Source organism: Dunckerocampus dactyliophorus, chromosome 9, assembly GCF_027744805.1.
Source record: "Dunckerocampus dactyliophorus isolate RoL2022-P2 chromosome 9, RoL_Ddac_1.1, whole genome shotgun sequence".
Lineage (NCBI taxonomy): Eukaryota > Metazoa > Chordata > Actinopteri > Syngnathiformes > Syngnathidae > Dunckerocampus > Dunckerocampus dactyliophorus.
Window position 1 is genome coordinate 22,450,274 of NC_072827.1, and position 19,931 is coordinate 22,470,204.

At 41.7% G+C, this 19,931-nt stretch overlaps 1 protein-coding gene across 4 annotated transcripts in view; it reads left to right on the forward strand.

Moving 5' to 3' along the window:
* The window catches only part of LOC129187191 (target of Nesh-SH3), a 32,617-nt gene extending 13,921 nt beyond the window's left edge, over window positions 1-18,696 (forward strand). The window contains exons 10-23 of one of the 4 annotated variants that reach the window (XM_054786067.1): window positions 157-1,182; window positions 1,347-1,427; window positions 1,741-1,899; window positions 2,432-2,488; window positions 5,381-5,443; window positions 6,591-6,713; window positions 7,738-7,827; window positions 9,294-9,506; window positions 9,959-10,067; window positions 12,267-12,346; window positions 14,383-14,412; window positions 14,507-14,665; window positions 16,604-16,726; window positions 17,819-18,696. In XM_054786067.1, coding sequence (XP_054642042.1) covers window positions 157-1,182; window positions 1,347-1,427; window positions 1,741-1,899; window positions 2,432-2,488; window positions 5,381-5,443; window positions 6,591-6,713; window positions 7,738-7,827; window positions 9,294-9,506; window positions 9,959-10,067; window positions 12,267-12,346; window positions 14,383-14,412; window positions 14,507-14,665; window positions 16,604-16,726; window positions 17,819-17,934 — 2,429 coding nt within the window. In that variant the 3' untranslated portion in view covers window positions 17,935-18,696. The remainder of the gene's footprint in view (window positions 1-156; window positions 1,183-1,346; window positions 1,428-1,740; window positions 1,900-2,431; window positions 2,489-5,380; window positions 5,444-6,590; window positions 6,714-7,737; window positions 7,828-9,293; window positions 9,507-9,958; window positions 10,068-12,266; window positions 12,347-14,382; window positions 14,413-14,506; window positions 14,666-16,603; window positions 16,727-17,818) is intronic. The other 3 variants (XM_054786068.1, XM_054786069.1, XM_054786070.1) reach the window with 3 other exon arrangements.
* Window positions 18,697-19,931: the final 1,235 nt, after the last annotated feature.

Genomic DNA, 19,931 nt, shown 5'->3' on the forward strand with positions numbered 1-19,931 from the left:
CAATAAATGAATCAATAACTAATAAAACCTATGGTTGTGTAATATTGATGAAGACAATGTGTAAGTTAACGCCAAGTCAAGCGTCATCAGTTCAGTTGTTTCTTGCCTTTGCCTATTCAAATTCACATTTACTTCTCTCTCTGATACACCACCTAGGAGGAGGCCTCTCCAAATCTGTCATCTCTCTTTCCCGTGAGCTCCCCTTAGTTCCTATTCTCCCGCCTCTGCTTCAAACTCCAGCTACTACACCTTCTGTACCAGCCCCAAAGCAAAATGGCGGACAATCATCCCGATCCCATGCCTCGACCCTGCAAAAACTCCACCAACCACCACTGCAATCCAAGCCCAAACCCCAACAATCTCAACCAGGTTCTCAAGCAAAGTCTGTGCCCCAACATGAACCAAATTTGGAGCCACCTCTGCAGCCCATAACTTATACACCAATTCCAAACCATTATCATCAAACATCCTGGCTCAAACACCAGACAGAAACCCAATCAACACAGAAGACTCAAACCAAATCAAAACCCCAGACAAAGCCACAACCCCTATCTCCGCCTCAGCTCCAGCCTGAAACACCACATCATCCAACAACACTGCTCATACACCAATCAAAAACAGTTGAGGTGCGTCCAAAACCATCTCCACCGGCACAGCAACACCTACCTTTGAGAAACAAAATACAAACAACGCAAAGCTTACCTAGACAACCACTCCGGTCTACACCGGACGGACAAATCGAAACACAGTCTCAACCCATGGTTTATTTTCAGACCACATTTCAACCCTATGCTCGACTAACAAACGCCCCAGAGCCTCACCCAAAATCTAAAAACTTTTGGTCTGGTTCTTTAAACCCCACGGAACAACCTCTGTCCTGGCCCAAAACACAGCCAGGTCAGCCAGCAAAGAGCCAAAATCCAATAACCACAAGCAGTACCCTACCACAAACTTTGCGTAAGACCCGACCGCAGCCTCAATCCCCTTTCTCGGTCTCATCCCCTTCTTCCCGACCCGAACCCCCTTCAACGTCAACGTCAACGTATAGTCTGCCCCAATCTGAATCCCAACCAAAGGCGATTCTTGCCCAAGCAGAAGTCCAACCTGGAATTCAGTTTCCACCTCTGGGCAGGACTCATTCTGGTCCCACCGAAGTCATTCCACTGCAGGCGGTCCCTACTGGTAACCACCCACGTTCCACACCTTTAAATGTAGCATACAAATTGTTATGGTTACTGAGCAACTGTTTCTAATTGGTAACGCTAAAGGATCAGCAATATGGAGTTGCTGAATGTCAAACATGACAACCCTTTAGGATGTACATGAGTTTTTTCCCCCCCTTACAGCTCGTCCTAGTCCAACGGAGAAGGGCAACCCTCTACCAATACCAGCCCTGGACGCAGAAGAGGCTAATAGTTACAATCTTGGTAAAACACTGCGACAAGCCAGTCCCATTATCATCACCGCTTTCGTTAAAACCCACCATGTGACACCCAGTTGCAGCTACTGGATGATAATCATTGCTTCCCCATCCTCCATCTCCATCCTCACATCCAGCCAGCAGAACCTCCTAACATACCCCCTGCCACCGCTGCCGCCCACTCACAAACCATTTCCATTTCACTCCTTGGTCTCTCTCGTCTACATTCTTCTCGCCAATGTTTGTCATTTTGTTCCATTCAGGTAAAGCTGTCAAGGGGATCGCTAACCTTTAACCAACTGCTTCTCTTGCTTATCTAGGCAACCGGAGGAGGGCGGAGATTTCTCCCGTTAGCTCCTCAGCCACTCCAGTGGGCAGAAACACAACGTTTTCACGCCTTCGGATTCCACCTCACTTCACTCGCAGTGGCGGAAGATCATTCTCCACCTCCTCCCACAGCATCTCCAGAACACCTGGGGGTAATGGAGAACTCTTCTTACTCTCCTCAGAGTCACCCAGCTAACTCTGTCTTGTCGTTCATGTTTTTCATCTTTCGTTGCATTTACAGAAGACTGCAGATGAAACCTCGTTTAACGTTTGAATGCATACACTGGAACGCTTCTGCCTATCTATCTCTGATGTCTTTATCCTCCCTTCACTCCATCACTTGTGGTATATTTGACATCTCCGCCATAATGTTCGTTCGGCGTCGTTAATTTTCTTCTCAGTCTCCTCTTCTTACTGGCCATGTGGGATGTCTGGCTAGGACACTCCACATTTTACACCTAGCTTGCCAAACCAAGCACATCGCCAATCCCTTTTTCCCCTCTGTTTGTATCATCCTTTCCTAAACATTTCCCGCAGACTCCTCAGAGGAGTCGGAGAATGAGAACGTGTAAGATTAATGTCGTTAAAAAGCCGTGCCAGTTCCAATTTTTATTGAAAAAGTAGGTCAAAGAAGGCGCACATCTCCAGCTTTGTTCCACTGACGACTTCTTCTCCCTCCAACAGCGCATCATAGGAGCAATGCTCTCCCTAAACCTGGAGTGTGGCCCAAAGAGAAACCTGGTAAAGACTAACAAAGCCTTTCAGTGTTCCACATGCACTAACCCATGAGGCACTGTTACAGTTTGTCATCAATATCATCATCATCATCACCACACTGAGCTGTGCTTTTTTTTGTCACAATCCACTAATGCTTGCCTTTCAGACCTTTGTGTTTCGTTGTTTTGTTGCTGAACATGCGTGGTCTTATCCAAACCCTAATCCTGTACTACTTCTAAGACCACACATTTTGAAGCAGTTTCAAATCAGGGCTGGGCTTAAGTTACCACTTACCAAACAGACCCAGATATAAACGACCCTGAATATACAGTCCTGACATGGCCTTAAATGACACTTGTGGCGCCCCCTATGGCTTGCGCTCACAAGGCATGCAACACATATATTCATTTCTAATCACAAGACAAATGGTCAATGACTTATGGACAATTAGTTGCTCAGTGCAAAGATGTTTTGCCTGATGGCGGCCATGTTTTTCAACCAATCTTGCTCAAATTTTTTACAATCATGTGCTTGTCAGTCCCCTAAAGGTGTGAATCAAAATTTTTCAGCGATTCGGCTATAAACACCCACAGGTGACAGTGGATGTTCTGCCATATAACTTATCGGGTTTTACTAACAGCGCTAACATGCGGTGTATTTGTCAGGAAAATAACAGCAGTGTATGACTTGCATGTTTTGACAAATTCTCAAATCCCGTTTGTGTGCAGCATTTCAAGAATAGAAGAGTTACACAGTCATGTGAAAAAATTCGGACATGCTCATGTGACTGTAATATGACCCTATTTTTCTTTAAAAGCACATTTTCCTTAGCTTTGAAATAACTGGTCGATTACAACAAACAAAAAAAAATTTATTAGCTGCTTGGCAGTTGTTTGATGACTACGCTTTGTTGATCAGCATTATCTTAAAATTCATCGTAACTCCTCTGTTGCTTGCCAACCTCCTAACAACCTTTGAGACCACTGGCGTGTGTAAGTGACAGGAAGAAAAGCTATGTTAGCTCTGCTCTTGAAAACCTTTCTTTTCTCTTGTAAAAAATAATGTCTTGGGTCAATACAGTGTTTTGTTGATCATTGTGTAAACTTCATATCCACAAGAGTACTTTATTGCCTAAACGAGTGGCCGTAAAAATGAAAAGAATAAAGAAACAAGGCACAGATGTCATTGTCAAAAAACAACCTTTCATGGCATCTCACATCTAAAACATCAGCCATGCAGCTCGTTAGCCTCCAGACTGCCACAGTGAAAGTTTCTTAATGAGCAATAAAAGTATATATATATTTTTTTTACGAATGCCCATCCTGAGTTTGAATTTGAGTTTTTTTTGCTAGTAAAAGGTTAGCTTGTTTCACATCGCCTCTGGCTTCAGCCAATCCTGTTATGTATAACCAAAGTCAGCCAATCCGGTTTTGGGGACCAACACAAACCACGTCTGGACCACACGTACGAATGACAATGCATGTCACAGCTGGCGTGTGTTTTTGTAGAATTTGGATGGTTTCAGAGTAAACTGCAAGACTACCTAGAATGACTAACTAATACATGTTTTGAATCCGTTTAGATCTTTGGCAATTGCATAGTAACATTGCATTTGTCTTTGTGATAAGAGAATAACAAATGACCAAAAGGAGTGCATTCTCGGGACGTGAACCCTCAAATTGAGCAACTCCAATTAAGGAAGTGTGGAGGCAAGACTCCCTGAAGGATTTCTCGCTCTCTGTTGCCTTCTCTTAAAATATCGCATGATTTAGTGGAGATGTGCTTCAACACAACAGAGTAACAATAAATCACGGCTTGGTTGCAAAGCTGTTTCCATTACAGGCCTCGCACTCACTTCTAGTTACATTTGCAGCATCAATCAAAGCTGTTATGGCCTTAAAATGACTGGCAACAGCTTCGTTCCATTCTACGTTGTAGATATCTGTGCAAAATTAGCTTTTTTTTTTTTTTAATAGAAATGAGTCACAGGTCAAAAATTATTAACTCAACCTTGTTGCTCTCCTTTTCAAATTGTTCAAACATTTTTCACAGTTTATTTGAAATTGAGTGGGCGCTCTTTGTGGCAGCATTTTGTAATCTGCCTGGCTTTGATGTGCTTTTATCGAGGGATGGGCATTTGGTTACATTTCATACAAATTCATCGATTAATGTTCTGAAGTCCATGCACCAGCTTAAACATTCATATGCAGTGCTTACCAAATGCCCTAAATTACAAGCATTGGTTATTAGCAAAACCATGACAGTTTCTGTAGTGCTTAATGATTCATTAATTATTGCTATAATATCATTATTATTGTTATCCATGTATTTTCAAGTGTACTTTTAAAAAAACTAGTAAATACATTTTACTAAAAAATAGTAAAGTAATTCATATTTTTGTTTATTGGTTAGTTTTTGAAAGATTTCAAAAATATTTCCTCATATTTATGACAGGTGGTCTAATAAATTTGTTAAGCACTGTACACAGATGGATATAAATTGATCAGAATAATGTTGCACTATGTCCCATGCTGTGCACAGCAACCTAGTTGAGACTGACTCAATAGCGCCTCTGCTGGTTGCTGCCAAGTAGCACACCCCATTTCACAAACTGGACATGATTCTTAACAATGAATCGATTCTAATGCCCATCCTTAGCTATTATTGTTGCTTTACTCACAACTCCTCTGTGAGAATTCATCTTTTACAGCACTCCTCTACTGCTAATCTCCATCTTTAAATCCATCAGTGTGACCTCCTTCGCATCATGATTGCACTACTTCAACATTAACCACCAACCATTTTGTTTTCAGTTCTCAATCCACCTTCTCTCCCGCACCGTAGACCACCTGTTGCTCTGTGTGGCTTTTTGAAATGATTCTCAATGGTGTAATGTTTCTCCGCTATTCCGTGCAGTTCTACGCCCTTCTGTTCCTGTCAACAAGAGACCCAACCTGGTGGGAAAACCGAATGACCATGGTGAGGATGACACTATGCAATGATACCACACGGTCATGTAAGCTACTTTCACCTCATTGCATAATGGCATCTCTTTTCTTTCCCAGCGTGCAATGTGTGCTTACATCATGTAAACATCACTCACTTAACGTGTTTTTTTTTTTGCTGTACAGTGGAAGGTTGAACACCTCGGATTTGTTCAAATTTGTAATCCTCATCAGAAAATTGAACCGTCGTTACTGTACTGGCAATGTTTTAAGTCTCATTTGCTGCCATGCAAGTACGTACAAGTGACACGCCCAAGTGTAAAAACAAGTTAGCGCTGTAAAACCAGTCAAACTTACAGTTCTCACATCCCTAGCAGACTGATGGATAGCTTTGTTTCAAGATGTGCAGTGAAGCCTGTTTTCTTTTTTCTTTTACAACGCTGTCAAAGGGAGGGCTCATCTAGCCAGAGAAGGTATCATTTCCAAGGAGGTTTTTTCATGATGTCATGAAAACCTAAGAACAATTTGAGCAACCTATTCTCTCAAAAGCAGAGCGAACAAGTGAGCGAGATAATAGACTTTTCTCACCTTCGGTGCTCATAAACAGGCTCGCAGGGCACTTTTAGAACAGTTTTAAAACGTCACTTTTGCATAATAATGGACATTTAAGAGCACTCCTTTAAGCAAGTGTTGCAAAAATGCCAAAAACATGCCCCTTTCAAGAACTTGGGTCACGGTCGATATGCTCAGGAACCTTCGACTTTCAAGCTTGCACTGAAATTTGCCTGCATGGAAAATGTCTTCTTGTTTATCAGTCTTGAATGAATCAAAGCCATTCAATCCTCTTCATTATTTCCCAAATAACACGCTATTAAATGTTTGTCTTCTTCCCCTTTCACCACGATTTATTTCAGCTGTCTTGGATGAGTTAAAAGTGACCACAAGACAAAATTCACTTGTGATGACATGCACACAATGTGTCCCGTAAAGCACATGTGCAATAGTGCATGGGTGGCAATTAGAGGACTTTAGTGGAAGAACCCCAACTCATCCCCCCCCGACCCCGAGGTTACACAACATGTTTTAGGACCCGGCAAGGACGGCCAGCGCAGATGGAACACAACTGTGCGTGAGTCACATGAGGGTGAAGAACTGACCTCCTCCTCCTCCTTTTCCCTCAGATAAACCCATGGACCTCAAACAAGGCGACAAGGAGTCCATCTTGAAACCTTTCCCCCTCGTCACGTCCAAGCCTAAGCAGGAGCGCAGACAGCAGACCACCACCACTGCCCCGTTGTTAAACGGTAGGAAACTACAAACAAAAATCACAAAGCATGCAATAAAAAGTCTGCTTTTACAAATAAAGCATAATAATAAAGTGTGATTGACCCCGACGGTTAAAAGACATTCAAAATACACTTTTCATTATTATACATTTACAATTTATACATGATTTTTAAAAATATATCTTTCAATACTATTATATTTTACATTTTATTTATTTATTATTATTATGTTATCAACAAAATGTTTTGCCATATTGAAAAATGTAAATATTTAATATATTTATCATTTAATATTAAATAAATAAATACATAAATAGAAGACATTTTGGTTCCATTGTTAATCTTACAAGTAGAGCAACAAATATAAACGTACTAGTAAATGAATATCTTTAAAATGAGCATTATTATCTTTGTACAATTTATTTGGTATATTTTGAGGGGATTTTTAGAGATACATGCTTTTCATAGGACAGCAAAAGTGTTTGATCCCTTTAACTTACTGTCTGCTAACAAAACACAGAATTTGGTTCATTTGTGTACGGCAAATTGCAATATTACTATAAACGCGATACAGTATCATACGGCAAATGCGCGGATCACAGCTGGGGTGTGTTTTGACTTAATTAGAGACCCTGGAGGTTATTTACTTTTTTAAACCACACCCCGGCAACTATTGGAGACTCAGCAGTTAATTGAATAGAAGTGCTAATTGGAGCATTTACAGTCATCATTTTGACTATAGATGTATTTGTGGACATACGTCATTTAATGTGTGTTTGTATGCAAATCCAGGGACGTACACGTGTGCCATTCCTCACAGATGCTTCCATATGGATGACATTAGTGACATGTATTGTACTGTAATCCGAGGAGGGAATCAAAGATCGTTGTATTTGTAGAAAAGTGCAGAGTTAGAGTAGCAGCTGTTGGGCTGACGTAGTTGACGCAGGCCAGGACTATTGAAAATAAAATCCTGACAGAGCATCCTGCCAGGGACTCTTGCTGGCACCTCAAACTAAAACTCTTTTGCTTCCTTTTACAGGCAGCCGTTTTGACATCAATGAAAACTCGTCCATATTTAGGCCCCTTCCCGCGTCGGATGTGGACATTATGGGCAAGAAGCGTTACGTGGGTAAGAAGACACTATTTCAGTTTCATCTTCCAGCATATGGGCTCTTTCACACAAGCACTCTTTGGTCCCTTTTTTAGCCTTGGTGTTATGCTAACACAGTTAATTCAACTTGGATGCGACTCAAACAAAGACAGAATCCGAATCAACTGGCGAACGTGTTAGTAAACAATATAGGCCAGGCCAAATATACTACAAATATGTCTGTATACTTGCTGGCAAAAGATCATTACAACTAACACTAGCATGAAACAAGTACTGTAATTCCTGTAATTATAGCCGGGAAGTTTATTTACCTGAAGCGCAAATAGGACGGGGTGTTTGTTGGAAGCAGGCGGTAACTGGAAAGAGCTTGTTATTTCTGAAATGTGAAATCTCATGGATAATATCTTCATTTTTAAACTTTAACAATGGTTTGGACTGCATGAGAAAATGTAAGGAAACGTAGCGCTGTTTGACCCTGTGGTCATTTATTCACTTTTATAAGTATAGCACACAATACAGCAGCAGTAGAACCAATGTTGTAATAGCCGTAATTAGCAAACATTAATACTGCTCATGAGTAGTATTGTAAACAGTATGCAAGTGTCACACGCTTGGGTTTCTCACAAACAGCTGTGCAGTGCGCCAAAAATTTTAAAGTGCATGTAGTGGTAAATAGAGCTGCTGGATGCTGACGTCTATACTTCAAAAGGCAACTACTGCCATCTTTTGGAGCCAATGGAAAGCAAACTATCTGAGGAGGTTGCCTACAGCCACAGTTGTTAATGATAATGTTTTTTGACCGGGTGCTTATTTGCTTATGTAGTCCACACACCCATCGACTATAGGAGACGCATTGCTTAGCTGAATAGAGAGTTTTTATTGCGATGCATTAAGAGCGAACTGTACATGGTGTCGTACTTTTGTCCCAAAAAAAAAAAAAAATTGTTAACATTGATTACTTGGGGTGACATGAGACATGAGACAAGACGGTCTTCGAGAACGAGACGAGATTTTAACACTTTTAAGAAAAGTACAATGAAAAAATATACAAAATGTATGACAATATACTGCAATCTACTCATTTAATTTCTTCTACGTGACACCCTTGTACACTCTGTGTGTATGCTGCTGGCCCCTCCTCCACCCACCGAGACACCGAGACTGTAGGACGGAAGGGCTCGCTCTGCTCATGCCGTGTTCAACACGCACCATGACGTGTTCAACACGCAAAGGTGCTGAAACCAATGCAGAGTGATACCTCTTCCTGCCTGTTTTGGGTGAGAGATGAGGAAAACAGACGCACGTGGCAGTGTGCTGAGGCCGGCAAAATTATTCTGTTCATTTTCATTTATTGTGTGATTAATTCATGATTATTGTCCCAGGTGTAGTCCCCCACAAGACACGTGCCACTTTTTAATCTTGCGAGACAAGATCTTGTGACAGTGCTATTGATTACAGTATGCTGGTCCTGTACACGTCCACAGCTCCCCATGTCATCTACAAGACGGATAAGAAGCCTGATGAGCCGTGCTCCATCACTTCCTCCCTGACTTATTTCCCCGACGAGGAGGACGGTGGCGATCAGAATGTGACGGCGCCCCCCCGTATACCGCCGTCCAACCTCACTGTGGTCACTGTCGAGGGGTGCCCTTCTTTTGTCATCCTTGACTGGCAGAAGTCCGACAACGAAACTAGAGGTAGGGCGAGACTCTGTTGTATTATAAGCAGTGAAATTATTATTTCTTTTGTTGTTTATTCTAATTCGTTATATTAACAGATGTACACATTTAAGAATTTTATATTTTAATTATTCTATTAATATATGTATATATTTCATAATTTCGTAGGCATTTTATGCTGTATTATATAAATAGTAGCAAATAGTAATTTTCTATGATTTATTATTTGATTACACTTTTAGACGTTTCATTTTAAATACAGTGCTATTTATTTTATTAAATGTACAGGCAGTGTTTAAGGTAACATTTTAACATTCAGAAAAGTGTACAAAATAAGTTAACCACTGCAACAACATGAATATATTATGTATAAAATCTATTCATATAATATAATAATACATTGTTGAATGAATTTCTTCTTAATTATAAGGATAATAATAATAATAATACTCCTGTTTTGCCTTGATCAGAGTATGAAGTTGTGTCCACCGCTAAAGGCCCTAATGGAGAGGAAGTGTCCATACTGACGACAACAAACCAGACGCACACGGCGGTGGAGAATCTAAAACCAGAGAGCAGGTGTGTGTGAGACAATACCTCAAATATCACAATCAATCATATGATAACTCACTTGGACCTCGTAGGCAGACAGGCTAAAATGGCGCATGCTGTTGATGTTGGGTTTGTGCCAAGCGTTGCGAGGTGTGACTCAACAGAACTGTTCAGCTTTGGGGGCGGGTAGTGATGGTCTTATTTTACAAAACTGAGATTTATTTTGGTCCCAAGAGTTTGAAAAATCTGGAATACAAACAGTAACACGTGACATCACACGCTTCTTTTCTTTCCAAGACGGTGCATGATATGCTGCTTGCTGATACGCCTTGCTAAACTGGACAAGAAAACTTTTGACCTCGCGAAATCTGCCGGCGCCGATCATCAATCTACCGCAGGAGTAGATCAAAGCAAGACTGGCTGGCTCTACGTTACGCAGCACGAAAATAAGCACCTTTATTCAAGAGTAGGGATGTGCATCACAATTCACTAATCGGTTGTTAAGAATGGATCAGCTTTGTGAAGTTCCTCTCGTCTGGAAGCAATTGAGTCAAAACAGAGAGCACTACTTGGCTGCAACTAGCAGAAGCGCTGTTGATTCAGTCTCAACTAGTTTGCCAGCTAAAGAAAGTACATCTCTTAAGCTTTTTCTTAAACTGTTAACCCTGCGGCTTATACAGCGATGCAGCTAATTTATGGCCATGTTGTAATCTCGTGACACGCCCTTTAATTCAGAACTACTACTAATCGTTTAAATACTGTGCTGCAGTAGTCAGTGAGGAAACGGTAGCTCTTTCTTTTGGCAGGAGCCAATCACAAGCTTTAAGGGAACTCACGACGAGCTTGTCAACCCATCGGAAATCACAGGTGGTCATTACTCAAGATAACAGTCTGACTCACGGTGTTGTCTAAAAAGAACGCTAAAATCACCACACAGCAACTTAACACTCAAAAGGTAGGTAAGAAATATACAAAACAAGTACCAATACGAGTTTAGAATAAAAAAAAACAACAGTTTATCGGCTTCCCATCATGCATTGCTTCCCAGCAAAGCAGTTCATTGGCTGCCGGGGCGCTGCAATGATTCATTCAGCTGCCTGTGTCCACCAGGGGGGCCGCCCCCTGGCAATGCATGAAGGGAAGCCATTAAAATAGTTGTTTTTTTTATTTTAAACTTGTATTAGTACTTGTCTTGTATATTTCTTAGCTACCTTCTGAGTGTTAAGTTGCTGTGTGATGATTTTAGCTTTCTAAGATGACCATGTGAATCTGTTATATTGAGTAATGAAATCCTGCGATTTCCGATTGATAAGCTTGCTGTGAGTTTTCTCATAGCTCATGACTGGCTCCTGTCAAATAGAGAGCTGCCTTGGCCTCACGGACTCATGCGGGCCACAATATGCCATTTTATGACGTGGACATGTGCGGCTTATACCTGTATATGTACAAATGTGTTTTTCTCTCTAAATTTAGTGGGTGTGGCATAAACACTGGTGCGTCTTTTACACCGAAAATTACAAGTATATCAATAATACAAAGACATTGATATTGTTTTTTAAACAACTAATATGTTGTCAATTCATTCAAATCACTCAAAGTAATTGACGATAGTTCATAATGTTTTGCCTATCTGCTATGCTTCGGCAATATAGGACGTCCTGTGCTAGCCTGTTGTGTTTGGTGGTGTTGCTTTTATTTATTTGCAAATAAAGACCATAAGGACTTGCATGCATTCTGTCCCTCTTAGAAAGAGAATTCACTAGTTGGTTTAATTATTGTGTTTGTTGCCGTTCACCCTCCACCCCCCTTTTAAAAACGTTCATCCGTCATCGTGATGTATTACACTTAATATTTTACCAGCAGTTTTATCTTAAAGTGTGTGTCAAAGTTTCCAGCGCTGATAAACAAATAGAACCTCTTCCCACGCAGGTTTTATGTACACTAGTACATGAAAAAAGTGGGTTTTTCATTTACATCTGGAGTTTTAGAACGCACCACCAGAACTCATCCCCACGGGCTACGTTTTATTCAGGCTACAGCATTGCCAGAATATCTTTGAGCGCAGCACGTGGAATAACAATCAGCTGTTTGACTGCAGAGTGTGTGAGTCACAGAAACTCACATTGGCTCCCAAATAGCGGGGTGGAGGCTTCTGATGGAAAACTGTACCCAAAGTTGGGTTCATCCCTTGGATTGATTGGATTGTGTCTGCCTGCCTTATTTCAGTTACGAATTCAAAGTTACACCAAAGAACGAGTTGGGAACGGGACCATCCAGTGAGCCGGTGTCGTTTAACACTGAGTCAGGCAAGTTTTGCACACTGAACCATACTAAGAAATGTCATCATTGTACAGTATACCCTGTTGAACGTCACTTCATCGGGAATGTAATGCATAGTACAGTTTTAACAAATCTTACTTGAGTAAGACCATTTCAAACTATTCCAGTGCTGTAGAACACAAAGCAATCAGGAGACAGTGGCACATAAACTTCATGTCGTACCTACAAGGTAAAGTTCGGGTCCAATTTAACCCAAGATAGCTGCCAACAGCAACAGCAGACTTAAGAACGTTCATTCCTTGACATAAATGCCACAATGAATTTCACGTCATTTAAATAAAAAAAATAAAATGAAATAAAGACATGGTTTAGCTTACCTAAAAACAACAACAACCTTTTTCTCTGTTGTTAGCAGTAGAAACACAGCTGAAGGAAGTAGTGGTGATTGATTTCAAAAGCTGTGTGGAAGGTAATATTTCCGGGTATCAGGCCAATCACAGGAAATTACTTTTGGTGAAAAATCCAAACCTACATGGCCTGTGTGGAAAAGTGATTGTGCTCAGTTGTGTTGTCAGCAGCACATCATCTGCACCATACACGGTGTTGATTGTGCACTGCTGCCCCCTCCTGAGAGAGCGGATGGATGGTCCTCCATGGCTTCTCCTCCAATGTTCGAGGTTTTTCCTCAGCGACCGCCAGTGCTAGGTACACTCCTTCTTCAGCTTGACGGCATCCCTCACCACTGGTGTCCACCAACGGGTTCTGGGATTAGCGCCACGACAGGCACCGACCACCTTACGGCCACAGCTCCGATCAGCCGCCTCCACAATGGAGGCACAGAACATGGTCCTTTTGGACTCTCAATGTCCGCCGCCTTTCTCGCAACATGGTCGAAGCTCTCCCGGAGGTGGGAGTTGAAACACCTGACAGGGGACTCTGCCAGACGTTCCCAGTAGATCCTGACAATGCATTTGGGCCTGCCACGTCTGACTGGCATCCTCCCCCACCATCGAGGCCAAGTCACCACCAGGTGGTGATCGGTTGACAGCTCCGCCCCTCTCTTCACCCGAGTGCCCAAAACATGTGGCCCCAACCTCAACCCCAGAATTAGGAGAGCCCACCGTGGAGTCCCCAGGCACTGCTTCCTCACTGAAAGACGTGTCGGTGGGATTGAGGAGGTCTTCCAAGTATTCCTTCCGCCGGTCTACAACATCTCGAGTCGAGGTCAGCAGCACACCATCCCCACCAGAGAGGTGACATTCCACGTGCCAACAGCTACTTTCTGCAGCCCAGAATCGGACTGCCAAGGTTCTCTCCGTTGGCCGCCAACCAGATCGCTCTGCACCCGACCCTTTTGGCCCCTCCCATGAGTGGTGAGTTCATGGGAGGTGGGATCCATGTTACCTCTTTGGGCTATGCTCGGCCGGGCGCCATGGGTGCAGGTGCCAATGTTCCCCACTTCCAGGCCTGGTGCCAGAGATGGGGTCCCGGTCACCCCGCATATGGGCAAGAGAAAATGATGTCCATTATTTCTACTCTTCGTTGGGGTCTGTTGAGCCACTCTTTGTCTTGTCCCTCCCCTAGGACGTGTTTGTCATGGGTGAGCCTCTCTCACGGTACAAACTAAAACCAATTCATACTTCCTGTACAGTAAACCCAACTGAAGCGAGCTTAGCATGTTTGAAAAGTAGTCATGGAAAAAATGATTAGACCGCTCCTTTCTTCAGTTTCTTCTTCATTTGAATGTCTGGTGCAAGCAAAGGTACATTTGTGTGGACAAATATAACGAGGAAAAAAATAACTCCATGAATGAATGAATGAAATATTTTTGTGTGACGTTTTAAAATCCTAATTACATTCATAAAAGGAAATGCCATTTTTTTATATACATTTATTTCATAGTATTTCATTCTAAATACCTGAGAAATCAAGAGCCAAACTACAGATCATGTTATTTATAAATTGTTACACAATATACTAAGTGTTAATTATATATTAAGTATATTAAGCATGGATAACTGAATATATATTATTTACCAAAAATGTTTTGTTCTCCATGCAGCGGACCCACGAGTGAGTGAAAATGTTTCAGGTGAATATTGTCTTTTCTTTTCATTTGTATCATTATATTCTCACGTCATTATATATTTATTAGGAAATATGCAAATTGTTGCGTGTTTGTACAGGAAAGGATGCCATTTGGACACAGTTCCCATTTAAGGCAGACGCCTACTCGGAATGCAACGGGAAGCAATATGTGAAGAGGACTTGGTACCGGAAATTTGTGGGCATCCAGCTGTGCAACTCCTTGAGATATAAGATCTACTTAAGCGACTCCCTCAATGGTAAATAGTACTTCTCCACAATTATAGTACTGTATACAAGGGGTCTCACGAGATATCTTGCGAGATTAAAACGTGATGATATTTCACGTTTAGAGAAAAGCTGTCTCGTAAGAAGAGGGCAGCCAGAAGCCAATCAGACTGAACTACAGCGTGGCTGCTGTGAATGATAATACACTTGATGTGCAAGTGCAGGCGGGACTGGAAGCACACATTAAGTGCTCTGGCCATTCTAGGATGTGAGAGTATATTGGTGGCGCTCTAGCCGGACTTTCAGAAGGATGCCGGCGAAGCCGGTGTCTTCCACCGCTAAGAAAGGCTCATCTAGTCCTGTTAATTTGATTGTTTTTCGGGTTATTTGCTTAGCCTTCTGACTGTCATGCACATGCGGGCGAGTGTCCAGAGTTGGCTGGATTATCTGCAGCTTGACCGATGCTGCACCGTGAGCCTCGAAAACTCACTATAGTGCGTCAAGTGTTTGTTCTTCAAACACTGTATTAAATGAAAGCTTTTTAACTCATTCAAGCCCAGCCGTTCTGCAAAAGACAACCGCTTCAGTCATGTCACGACTGATCTTTCAAGGCACACAGAATTGTGTTCTATGGCTATGTCAACATGGAACCGACCAAAAGAAAGATTAGACTGCCGTCTTTCACCAGAAACCTACCTGTTTCCGTTGTTTAGTGATCAGCAGTAGAAGATGGGTACGTTTCAGGAAAATATCAGTCCCTGAGAAAAAGAAGAAAACCAGGTTTTTGTGAAAATATACATTTCAAGGATAACTTTCACTTTGACACAAATATTTTTTTTGCTTTTGGGACTATACCACAACGTAAACAATATAAAAAGGTTTTGTTTTTTTTACTTGAAAATCATTTATTTACAAATGTAACACCATGAACTATTTACAGTTTTCACATTTGGAACTCAACTATGTGTGTGCCTGTGCATGCCATAAAATTTTCCTACCATGCGACCTTCTGCACTACACTCCTCCACGCTCTCCCACGTGTGTTTTCCTCCACATCATCTCTGCCGAGCTCTTATCAAATGCACTTCTGCCATCTAGTGGACGTTTTTATGGCTTAAAATTACTCTGAAGGCAAATCCAGTGGGGAGTTGCGTCATCACCTCTTTTAGCCTCTTGCCAAAAAATGCAAAAGACGTATAAATATGTTGTTGGGATCAAGCGTTCGTGTTTATAAACACGTATAACGATGTCTTCGGTATTGAATGAGTTAACGTGAGAGAGAGACTTTTCGTGGCAATTTTCCTTTTTCATTTTATATCACTCTCACAAACGGGAGGTAAGTTCGACACAACACACGTGTTTGTTTTGGCTTTGGCACGCCTATGCAGTTTGAAGGAAAGTGGACGGGGGACGCCTCTCTTATCAAAATGTGTGATACTACCGTTTATTTCAAACTACTTCGGACTTATTCACTACTTCCTGGCTCGGCATCTAAGCATCATGGGAACTGTAGCTATTTTAGTGTGAGCATTCAAATAATCTACTGTCCTGCCATCTATTTTACATGTCTTTACATAACTACACATCAACATAATTTACTTTTTGTTTAAATTGGTGGATAAATATTTAACAGAATCCAAAAGTATCGTGCTTAGGTCATGCATGCAAAGTTCTAAAACATTTCAAAATGTACCTGTATTGTTTGGTGACTCAGTTCAATAAAAAAAAACCTAGTTGTCCACGCCTACATTTTTCATTGTAGTTTTCTTAAAAGTAAAAGTAAAATATTGTCTCGTCTCATTCCCGTGAACTGAATATCGTGCAGTCTCGCGAGCAGAGTGTATCGTGACACCCTTACTGTATACTGTATGTACTGACAAGCAAATGCTAACTTAGCATCATCTAAGGCAGGGCTGGGCTAAGAACAGAATAAGTACCTGGTTGCCACCAAAAAACATTGTTTTCTTCAGGGAAGTTCTACAACATTGGGGATCAAACGGGTCACGGTGAGGACCACTGCCAGTTTGTGGACTCCTTCCTGGATGGACGGACCGGGACGCAGATGTTTGCCGACCAGTTACCTTCCAGGCCAGGTAACGACATCGCCCGTTGCTACATACTGTTGATGCTAATTTGTTGCTCCGCCTGAAAATCACTCATCACAGGCAATGGTCAAACTATGAATTCATGCGGTTATTCCTCCTACCAGATACTGATGATAAACACAACCTTGCATGACATAAATATAGACTTGAGATACACCACGACATTATAGCCCACAGTGTAACTGTTCATTCCACACCCTACGTTTGTGTCAAACCTGAAACCAGTTAATGATCAACGTGACCTTTGTATAACAGAAATAAACAGGAAAATTCAAACGAACTTACAAAGTTAAAGCCCACCTATGGTCTCGCACTAAATGGCCACATACGAACGCTACGTTTGTCTTATATAGTTAATGCGATTGCTCCCCCTGTTGGCTATGGCCAGCTCATGGGCACATCCTACATTTGTGTCAGTCATGAATCCAATTGCTCCTCCCACCAGTTATTAATGATAAATATACATTTATTAAATGTGCATAACATAAATCAATAGACTATAAATAATCCACAAAGTCAAACCCAGAAGGTATTATCTTCACCGACAGGCACACACACGTGATACATAGTATGTGCCATTTATTATGACTCCTCACGCCAGTTATTAATGATAAACACCCCCTTGCATAACAGAAATAAAGAGAAACACTAGAAATAATCCACAAAGCCCACTGAAAAATCATTCGTGTCAGACAGTATAATGTTATAGCTCCTCCCACCAGCTATTAATACCACCACATTTCTTAACAGAAAAACAGACTCAAAATGAATGACAAAGCCAAAGCTCATGGGATGCTTGATCACACAAAGGCGCGCGTTGAACGCACCTCATTTAATTAGTCGCTCCTTCGTCGCGTTAATAACCACCACCTTGCACAATATAAACAGAACAGGAAAGCCACAATGTCAGGAAAGTTGCAGTAATACTGCATTGCATGATGAAGACAACAAAGGGTGCATTATTATTGGTATATATCACTGTTGCCATTAGTAGTAATTGTCTGGGAGCAGAGACCTGATTTGGCATCAATGCTATTAACTGCGACAGGGCAGTTCTCATTCCCCCCGTTTTCAATGCAGGCTTCTTCAGGGCGTTGAGACAAGAGCCGGTCAGCTTTGGCGAGATTGGCGGCAAGTCGCATGTGACTTACGTGGGCTGGTACGAATGCGGCACACCCATACCAGGCAAGTGGTAAGATCCAACCTCCTCAGGGCCCTCCAAGGAAGGAGTTTCCAAGACGTTTTCTGGAAGAAGAGTGCGAACAAATGTCCGACCTGATGAGGAGTTGGGCCCTCTTTTTCACGCTACCTTAAGACAGTGCTGATTGGAAGGTGGTGTCTATTAGGTATGAATGGCTTCAGGAAACAAACCCCTGATTGTTGTATAAGCGTGGATGAACGAGTGGCCAAAAATGTTGATTATACAGAGAAAAAAGATGGGAAGCTGGCTCCCAAAATGTTTGTATGGTACTATTTATCAAAGGAAAAAATGTGTGCTTGTACTTTCCAGAGTATAAATACTTCCCAGTACTTGCATGGCTACACACACACACGTCATTTCCATAGAGACAAGGCGCCACTCACATAGTGACTGTACATTTGGATGATGTAAGATACAAGTACATGTGAGACTGACAGAAGTCTGCTCCTGTTCCTGAGGAATTGCTGGCAGTTGCACAGTATTACGCCTTTCTTTGTTTATAAATATGTATATGGTGTGAAATATAGTCCGTCTACCGGGGATCACAGATACATTTGAACAATGTTGAGTTTGAATGACAACCGCTAACATGCCAACTTGTTTTTGTTGTCGAAAATTACATGAAAAAAATTGTTAAAATGACCATGAAATAAATGTTTGTGTTCAAGCATTTTTGCAATCTGTACATAAACTGTCCTGTTATTTCTTGAAAATACTTTTTGCTGCAACATGTAAACTGTTTTCAGCATTAAATCTTGTTTTGATATTAAACAACTCAAATTCAAATTATTTGTTTGCACTAAATATAAGGTCATTTGGGTAAGAACATGTCAGCACTAGCAATCAGCTAAGTTAGCTTAGTGCAAGCAATTGGCTAAATTACCTTAATTAGCACCGACTGTGAAGCAGAGTAGACGTTGGCACAAGCAATGGGCTAACTTATCTTACTTAGCACAAAGTATGCAGCATTGTAAACATTAGCACAAGAAATCAACTAGCGTACAGTCGGTTAGCACTAACAGCAAGGCAGCTTGAACGTTAGTACTACCACTGGGCTAACTTAGCTTGTCACAAAATAACACTGGGAATTGGTGAACTTATCTCAACGCAATGTACGCAGCAAAACAGATGTTAGCATCTTGCAATTGAATAACTTCACTTATCACAAGGAGCACGGCAGATTGGAAGTTGACTTGAGCAACGGGGCAACTTAGCTTGGTACAAATCACACAGCATATTGAATGTTAGCACTCTCCATCAACTAAGCTATCATGAAGAGCACATCCGTTTGTATGTTAGCATTTGCAGTCGGCTAAACTAAAGCACCAAGAGCGCAGATGAGTGGATGTTAGCACAAGCGATGGGTAAACCTAGCTCTGCAGAAACAACACAACAGATTGCATGTTAGCTCCAGCAATGGGCCAACCTGTCGTTGCACAACATGCAAGGAAGACTGGATTTGGGATGGAGCAACGATAGCACAAACAGCAGCGATGCTAGTCAAATTCTGGGCAGGTCCATGAAAGCTTAACTTTATAGACTGATGCTACAGGCAAATTTGTGCTTTCTAGCTTCCTTGTATGTGGTCGTCAGGCTAACCAAGGCTGAAGCGCTTGCTGCCCATACCAAATGGTGCTATTTTTGTTGAGTTTAAAATCCCGCTTTGAATTGGACGGAACACACAGACTGTGATGTTAAATTCAGCTCTTGAGGTGAACACAATCCATATTTTAAAAGGCGCTCGTATTTTTCCAACCATTATGCGGTCAAATCCATCCAAGATGAGCAATTTTGGGGTTTGGAAGCGTGTGTTCGATAACTTCTGCAAAACGGTCTTTAATAAACACATTTGCCGAGACACTTTTGACATGGATGAGAGAACCTCGTGCTACCCTGAGAACACATCCAGCCGGCCCGCAAGCCTCAAAACAGGAAAACAAAATAATACTGCCGGCATGACATCAGTATTCCCAAATTTGTTTTTTCAAGTGG